Source organism: Vipera berus (genome assembly GCF_964194415.1).
Source record: "Vipera berus genome assembly, chromosome: 6".
Classification (NCBI taxonomy): domain Eukaryota; kingdom Metazoa; phylum Chordata; class Lepidosauria; order Squamata; family Viperidae; genus Vipera; species Vipera berus.
In genome coordinates, this window is record NC_138208.1 from 63,937,332 (window position 1) to 63,946,110 (window position 8,779).

The 8,779-nt window shown below is 40.4% G+C and overlaps 1 protein-coding gene across 1 annotated transcript; it reads left to right on the forward strand.

The window, feature by feature from the left end:
• Positions 1–312: 312 nt before the first annotated feature.
• Positions 313–1,398, forward strand: LOC308669690 (urotensin-2 receptor-like; the record flags this gene model as incomplete). Its single annotated transcript, XM_081330539.1, has 1 exon — positions 313–1,398. One exon carries the CDS (start codon positions 313–315, stop codon positions 1,396–1,398), a length of 1,086 nt encoding a protein of 361 aa, XP_081186665.1.
• Positions 1,399–8,779: the final 7,381 nt, after the last annotated feature.

The following is an 8,779-nucleotide window of genomic DNA, read 5'->3' on the forward strand; positions in this document are numbered from 1 at the left end:
TAGAGAGAGAAGTTGAGACCCACAGATGCACAGAGGACACAAACTTTGAAGGCTGAAAACCAAAAGAAGCAGAAATCGTGCTGTTTAATTCATAAAATGCAATGGATGTACTTCTGACAGTCACGGTCTTTCTCTAAGGAATGGTAAGAAGCATTGCTGAGCATGACATGCAAAGAAGACATTGCCATAATTCCTTATGAAGAATAGGTTCTTTTTCTCATAGCCAACCTATTTTGGATTTTTTCCCCATCGGCATTCCCATCCCTCATTACTGATCTTAATTGCCACATACGTGAGGCACAAAATGTGTCTATGGTAGTTTTCTGTAGCATTGGAGTGCCTTTTGGCTACTCAGTGATGGCAGAACTCATTGAAGAATCATTCTGGGGCAATTTCTCAGATGAAGAAATTGACTTTAAGGAGCAGAGTTCTCTCACAGGAGTTTTGGGAGCAATCCTCCTTCTGATGTGCCTCGTTGGGATGACAGGGAATATCTATACACTGGTGGTGGCGTTTGGCAGCATGGCAATTCGTTCAGCAAGCTGTTTGTGTGTGTATGTTATTAACTTGGCATTGGCAGATTTACTCTACCTTTCCACCATCCCCTTCGTGGTTTGTACATATTTTGCCCAGGACTGGTTCTTTGGAGATGCAGGATGCAGATTTTTACTTAGCTTGGACTTGCTCACAATGCACGCTAGCATCTTTCTGCTGACGGCCATGAGCTTGGAACGTTATTGGGCAGTGACCACACCACTAAAGGCTAGGATTGCTGGGAACAGTTATCATAAGGTTGCAAGCATTGCTGTGTGGCTTCTGTCATTGTTGCTTACAATACCAATGATGGTCATGATCCAGCAGCAGGAAGGTGGAAGCCATAAACATATTTGCTTTCCCACGTGGACACCTGATGCCTTCCGAGTTTACCTCACAATTCTCTTTGGCACTAGCATCCTAACACCTGGCCTTATCCTAGCCATACTGTACTCACGTCTTGCCTGGAGCTATTGGATTTCTACAAAAACTATGCAGACTCAGGTGACGGGTCGAATGTTGAAACAGAAGCTGTTCTCCAGGATTTTCAGCATCATTGTGGCCTATTGGGCTTGCTTTGTACCATTCTGGGCCTGGCAGTTAGCCAAATTGTACTGGTCAGTGGACTTGGAGATTGGTTCTACTGCTCAGGCTTACCTCAACTTTGGTGTTACCTGCTTGACTTATAGCAACAGTTGCATCAACCCATTTCTTTATACCCTGTTAACAAAGAATTACCGTGAGTACATATCAACACAGTGTGAGGAAAGGCAAGGCAGACAGTATGCCTTCTTCAGAAGGGGGAGAGATGTAAAACCTCAAGCAGAACTTGTATCTGCAGCACAGGGAGTTGTAGCAGATTGAAGAAACAGAAGACATCCATTGATAATTAATGCCAAAGATGTCATTGTTCCTAAGATTCATCCTACTCACTTAATCCAAGAATTCAACTTTTTGGGCACACTGAGAATTTTATAGCACATGATAGAAACTTATGCTGACTAGTGAGAATATGCCTGCTGACCTCTTTAGACCTTAAGATGCTCTCAGATCAGCTTTTCCTTACTCTGAGCAGTCAAGCACACTTCCAAATTAAGCATGGGCTGCAACTAATTAACATTTTTCTAGGATTGCTAGTGGAGGTTATGAAGGCTTAGAGTTATTATTAAGAAGGAAAAATAGTGCTAAAGAGTGGGACATTGCTTTGAGGTCTAGTAAATTTCCATTTTATTCTTCAAAACCAGTTGGGAAGGGTAGTCAGCATTAAAGGAGATATCCATGATAAATTTGTAACAGTAGGCATCTTGCCACAGATGCTAGATAAAAGTGTGCAAAATATAATGTGTTTTGCTATCAGTGATTCAGTCAGTTAGCCAAAGGGGATGAATCGTCCTGGCACCTATTGGCCATTTCAGGCTGGTGTAGGGACAACCTTACCTTCTGGTCCCTGGGCATCACCCTCCAGGATCATTGTCTTTCAAGGAGACAGCGAATCTACCTTTTCCAAATCAGGCTTTCCTACCGCCTGGCAGAAATTGCAGATCACCTCCTGGGCAGGTTCAAGATGCCACACTTATGAAAAAGTATCCTGCTGAACCTGGGGAGGTTTTTATTATTTTTAAGGGTGGCTTTAGTTGCAAATTTGATGCTTTTTTCAAAACCCTTTACCGGCACATGCTGCTGATGAGGAGAATGAGGAAAGGGTAGATGAACCATTGGGAGGAGAAAGTTTAGAAAGAATAATCCTGCCTTGATTTTGTTTGGTATAAGATATAGTAGACAAAAATTCTGACCGGCTTAGTTTGAAGATATTGCTATTATATCCTAGAACAATAAAAAGCATCCCTGAAAACTCTATGGGTTTCCTGTCTATTTACCTCAAAGTGCTGACGGCAGTACATTTTCTTCTGGTTCCTGGATGGGTGGGTAGTATTTTAAATGTGTGGTGGGAAAAGGCTCATTGTTGCCTCCATGATAACGCCTATATTCTTTCCTCAAAATTGAAAAACCAAAAGGTTGGAAGTCAAATATCCTGTTAAAAATCGCCTGATCTCAAAGGCATTTAAGAATAAATAATAGCTGTTCCTTAGCTTCCTGCAGCAGTACTGTATTCCTGGCATGGATGCTATTTCTAAGTGAGAGCTCTGCATTAATTTACCTCTGAGCTCATTATATTGCCCAGTTTAGAAGCTGAATTAATTTGTTTCTGGCCCAGCTGTGGGCATCTGAAAATACTTTTTTTCTTTGATAACACCTTGGCTCATTTGAGCCTGTGGATGATTATTTCCCCTTCATCAGAACTCCTGCCTCACCCTGCCCAGAGTTTGGGTTTCATCTGGTTTTTATTTTACACACCATCAGACAAGAACAGATAACAAGAATATAGGTGTGTTTGAGGCAATTTATTTCTCCTTGGGGTGGGATGGGGGTGAGGAGATTTTTGTTAGTGATCTTTGCTCCTTGTTTTTGGCATTTTGAAGTTGGCAGGTTTCTAGAGGAAACCTGGATTTTTTTTGCAAAATCAGGGAGTGGAAGAATAATAATGTGGAAATATCCTTAGAGTCATTAAATTAATATTAATTTCAGTTAAGCTGTGTTGATTTCAGCAGGGCTATACTTGTAATCAAGTGTATTGTTTTTAGTCTGGATCTAGCCTATTGTACTTGATATATGCATATTGATTATGTGCCATCAAGTTGTTGTTGACTCTTAGTGACAACATAGATAGGTTTTCCCCATGACAATCTGTCCCTAATCTGGTCTTTCAGACCTTCCAGTGATGTAATTGCATCAATTTCATCCATACCTTCTTGCATATATCAACAGCACGAAACAATTGGCTCTATTCCTCCCATTAATTATGTCAGCCTGATATAAGGCCTGGGTGGCTGTAATGTCCTAGAAAGAAATTATATTATCCCCTCAGTTCCCAGTTTTTATCATCCATGGTAGATATGTAATAAACCTCTTACCAAAACCAAGATGGTAAAAATGACAGGTTTAACAAGTAGTGTACTGAAGTAATTGGCAATTTAGTAAATTGTTGACTATATGCTTTCTCAACTTCTACTCTGTCTATGTTATGCAGTGCTAAAAATTATAATCCAGCACATTAAATTGAAAGAAGTGTTCTAAAATATATAGAGATCACCATTTGGGATGTAGTCCATTACTATGGCATCAGTATAACCATCTGGTAAGCTGTTTCATTCTCACACGTTAACCTTAAGCCTGTCTTTTGCTTCTCTTGATTTTATGATCTAGTACAAACCAATAGGGCAATATAAACTATCAGAGAAAATTGTTGCATTTACTCTGTTCTGTTTAAGATTAAGAATGTGTTTATTAAGAGATTATTTCCACATGCAGTGGAAAGCTATCAATTGGTCAATGAGATGGAATTATAGAAGAAGTTTAAGATATGGATATTCCAGTTATGTCCTGTAAGCATTTCCAATACTCTAATTATAGAGAGTGCAATCTGGCCTCTCATCCCATTCTTAAATGTTGCTGCTATGTGGCATGTTACAGCCACATGAGACATTTTTCTTCGAGTGAAAAAGACACATCCTACCCAAAGATATACTGTAAGGCTGATTTATAGCTGCCAAAGTTTTACCCATGACAGTTAAGTCATTTGTGCATTCATAAATTGTGCATTGGTGAATATTTTTAATCATATCAAAGTTCATGATCTTAGCTCATCCTACGTCTGCAATTGCTGGAAAACTCTGTCTGCAATATTATTCCCCGCCTCTACAAAAAGCTTGCCCTAATCTAACTTTGGAAGCAACTTTGAAATTGGAACATGGAAAGGCAAATGGAACAGAACAAATACAAAAGAGAACAGAATTGCATAGTATAATGTTCTGTCCTAAATGAATTTAACATAGCCTCTAATTAGTGTATTTCTCTGCTTCTTTAGCCCTCCAGGAGGGTAAAAATGAAAAAGAAAACACCATAGATTTTAGACACCTTAACCCTAAACCAGTAATGGCGAACCTTTTACAGACTGAGTGCCCAAACTGCAAGCCAAAACCCACTTATGTATCATCGGGTGTCGGGTGGGCGTGGCCCATTGGGTGGGCGTGGCCCATTGGGTGGGCGTGGCCCATTGGGTGGGTGTGGCTGCGGTGGTAACGGCAGACTGGGTGGGACTAAAAAGTTCAGTCAATCAATTCCAACTTTGAGAGATCTTTTTTTCCCCATGAGAAGTTGAAATTGATTGATTGATTGAACTTTTTTTTTTTGCATACGGCGACGGAGGCCTAAAGTGAAAAGGTTTTATAAAACCCAGATGAAGGCCTAGGACTGGAGCGACAGCGTGCGTGCCCACAGAGAGAGCTCTGCATGCCATCTGTGGCACGTGTGCCATAGGTTCGCCACCACGGCCCTAAACCATTTTTTAAAATGTCAGCTGGACCCAAAGGGAAGAGCAGCACAACTCTCAGTAATTTCATTGGGGGGAGGGGGGAAGGTCCATATTCCATTGTTCTATTCTTCTATCTTAACAGGAAAAAGGAAGTTCGGCTTCTTCTATTGGTAAAATAGCCATGGAGGACCATGCACAGTGATCACCTGGAAGGAAGGGATTTGCCCACAAAGCAAGGAAGCATAGCAGATGGGTTGAATAACTAAACAAGCAAAAAGAAAAGGGACAGGATGATCTTGAGTGCTCATAACCTCAAAAAGTGATTGGCAGTCCATCATCATTTTGGAATAAGTCAGTTTTGCAGATCAGCCCTTAATGCCCCAGCTACAAGCCAGTCTGAATCCCACTCAGAATTCCACCACAAATTCAGTAATATAATTTCAGCTGATTTCTGTGTTAAAATGCCTATTAAATCTCCAATGGACCTAGCGAATCTATTTTGCTTTTAAACAAAACATAACATAAATGTTCCTTTTAAACCATGCCCTTTCTGGCAACAGATATTTAAAACAACAATAACAGCAGCAACAGAAAACCCAGGCCAGAGCAATATTGGCCACCCAAGCAGAAAGCAGAAATGTGGGAGCCTATCAGGTCTTTTCCTAGAAGGAGCTGAGACAAGAGCAAAGAGGCATTGCAGGTAGCAAGGCCTTCTGTTGCAGACCACCCCCAGCCTAGTGGGTTGCTTACACCTTTCACAATACCAGCCTTTGCAGCCATTGACCATGAGCCCAGCACATTTGAAAGGTGGAAGATTAGAAAAACTCATCTCAGAGTGATGGAGTCATTTTGAGCTGATTGCTACTCTCCCTATGGGGCAAAGCTTCTATATCCTATAGGGATGTTTGTAACTGCTGTTGAAGACTGTGTCAAGACTGTTGGCTATGCATTAGTTTTGATCGTTAGGGCAAATGGAAGAAGATAAATAAAAGCACATGCTCTCCTTGGGCCTATTTTGCAACTGGTCTACTGTATGGTTAATTAAGCGAATCTCTCTGTTTAGGTGACAGAAGAAACCTTTTTTTTAACTAACTGAATAATTCTTGCTGTATGTCTAATCTTGTTCCTTTAAACTACATGGATCATGATGATTCCTTGATCATGAATCTACAAAGAACAGATCCTTGTAGCAAACAAAAGCAAATAAGTTTTCAAGGGACTGGAGAGGCTATAATAAGAGAAGGTGAGCCTCTGTTGTTTAAAAGAAAAATATTGGAGTCTGGGCTTTTCAGAATGGATTCTCTAGAGATTTGTGGAACCTCTGACAAGAACAGCAAAACTGCTGGGTTTGTGAAGTTAGCAAAGCAGAGTAAAGGGAGAAATTGTGTTGAATCTTGGCACAGAAAATTAGACATGCATAACATAAAGCAAATCAAGCAGATACATGTCAGGAAGATATGTTCATGAATTTCAAAACTGCAAATTGCAAATGTGCTAAGTAATGCTCCATAGAAGGAGAAGGTAAACACTGGTGGACTTGCCTACACAGGGGCTAGCCCGCTTACATGAATGGGAAGGGCAAGATACAAACAAAAATATTAAAAGGAATTGGACATAGGTAAAGTCTTTTTTTTTACTCCTCCCATCTTCAGCAAACACATTTTGCCAAATAGAAGTCTGCATGAAATCTAGAATAGGGGTCCCCAACCTCCGGTCCGTGGACCAGTACCGGTCCGTGGCATGCCAGCAACTGGTCTGCACAAACAAGCAAAGTCCTGTTCACGGGATGCAGGCAGCACACAAAACCATGCCCCCCCCCCCCGGTCCGTGGAAAAACCTCTCTCCACAGAACCGGTCCCTGGTGCCCAAAAGGTTGGGGACCTCTGATCTAGAACACGTTGTAGTCTGCATGACTCTTTCCTCACCACCAGATGGCAGACTGCCTTCTTTGTGACATTCAAGACAATTTAGATAAAATGGGATAATCAGGAACATGGTTGATCAGGATGTTTCTTGTGGCATATCTATGTCACATGCCCTGTTTGAAGCTGAGCCCACAGCCAGGAGGTGGGCAAGGATATCCCCTGGGGATAACAGGTAGCATAGCTAAGAGTAGATTAACCCTAAGATTTGTCTTTTATAAAACTAGCGATCCACAGGCATTGCTCAATACCTTACTCACGAGGCTAAACTGGTTTAGGTATATAGGTAGTCCTTGACTTGTGATCACAGTTAGGACCAGAATTTCCACTGCTCAACAAGGTGGCTGTTAAATGAGTTGCACTGGGTTTTATGACCTTTTCTGCCACAGATAAGCAAATCACTTCAGTTGTTAAGTGAATCATGTGGTCATTAAGCAAATCCAGCTTCTGTCTTAGACCTTGCATGTCAGAAGTGGGCTGGGACGCTTGCAAATGGTGATCACATGTTCTGGAGACACTGCAACCATCATAAAGACATGCTGGTAGCTAAGCGGGCAAATTTGATCACATTATGGTGGGGAAAGCTGCGCTGATCATAAGTGTGAGGAATGATCATAGGTAACTTTTTTCAGTGCGGCTGTAATTTTGAATGATTGCTAAATGAGTAGTTTTAAGTGGAACACTATATTTTAGAAGTCACCTGGGTTTATCCCCTTCCTCCTGCTGTTTATGAAATCTTCCTGCCTTACATGGAGATCTTAAAATGTATTTATGCATGGTAAATTTTGTGTTGACTTAATAAAAATCCCTAATATTTCCCTAGTAAGGATTTTAGATTTGCCCTTTTTGCCACATTTTTGTAGTCATGAATATATTTTAAAATGCTTGCATGGCATTTTGAGGGCTTTTCCTTTGAAGTGGCTCATATGGTTTAACAATTATTGAAGATTATTGTACAAGTAGGTGGCCTGAAATAAATACTGTAAGTTTTCATTTTTCTTGCACAGTTACTCCAGGAAGGTTTCACATGGATATGTGTTCTGCACTTCTAGGATATTCATGATGTATTTATAATTGCAGAAGTAACAAGTTAGCACTTGGAAGTTCTGGTGCATTTTCAACAGCTGATGAAGCATACTTTCCAATAGGTGAAGCAGGCTTCTGCTATTTTTTTTATTTGTTTTTTTTCCCTGGAGTCAGTATTGACTCCTGGTAATTGTCTGGACAAGTCCCTGCAGAGTTCTTGGCAAGGTTTCAGAAGTGGTTTGCCATTGTCTACTTCCTAGAGCTGAGAGTGAGTGACTAGCTAGCCCAAGGATACCCACCTGGCTTCTAGCGAGGACTAGAACTCACAGACTCCTGGTTTCTAGCCAGGAATTAAGGCATCAGGTTAATGGCTACAACAAACTGGCTATCTGTTTCTGCTAACTAGAATCCTCCAAATCTTTAATTAAACTCTGTATTGATGAGAGACTGTTGGGCAAACTGAGATAAGATTAAGTTCTTGTCTTTTCCCATGGTCAAAGATTTTCTGTGTGGTAGCATCTTCTGTTCTGTGGAATAACTTTCCATTTTTATGACACACCAGGCCTCAAATTTCAGCCTTCCTTTAAAAATATATATTCTATGCTGGCTTAGCCAGTAACTCTTCCTAAATTATGTTTTGTTTTGAAATAAATTGTTTTTATTCTGGTTTGTTATCTTTTATTTTATTGTTTTTTATTTTCTTTTTATTGTTACAAAATAAGAACTGAGATGCAAATAGTTCTACTAAACAATAAGGACCTCAAGATATACTTCTTTTACATTTTTTATGTATATAGCTTTTATCCCTCAACCAGGCAATCATATATCCAGTCAGCCACCCTCAAGGTATCGTATATAGAGATGCTTGGTTTGAAAAATCCTGAACTGCAAAGGCAAGAACTGAAAAGACACATCGGCAGAAGAC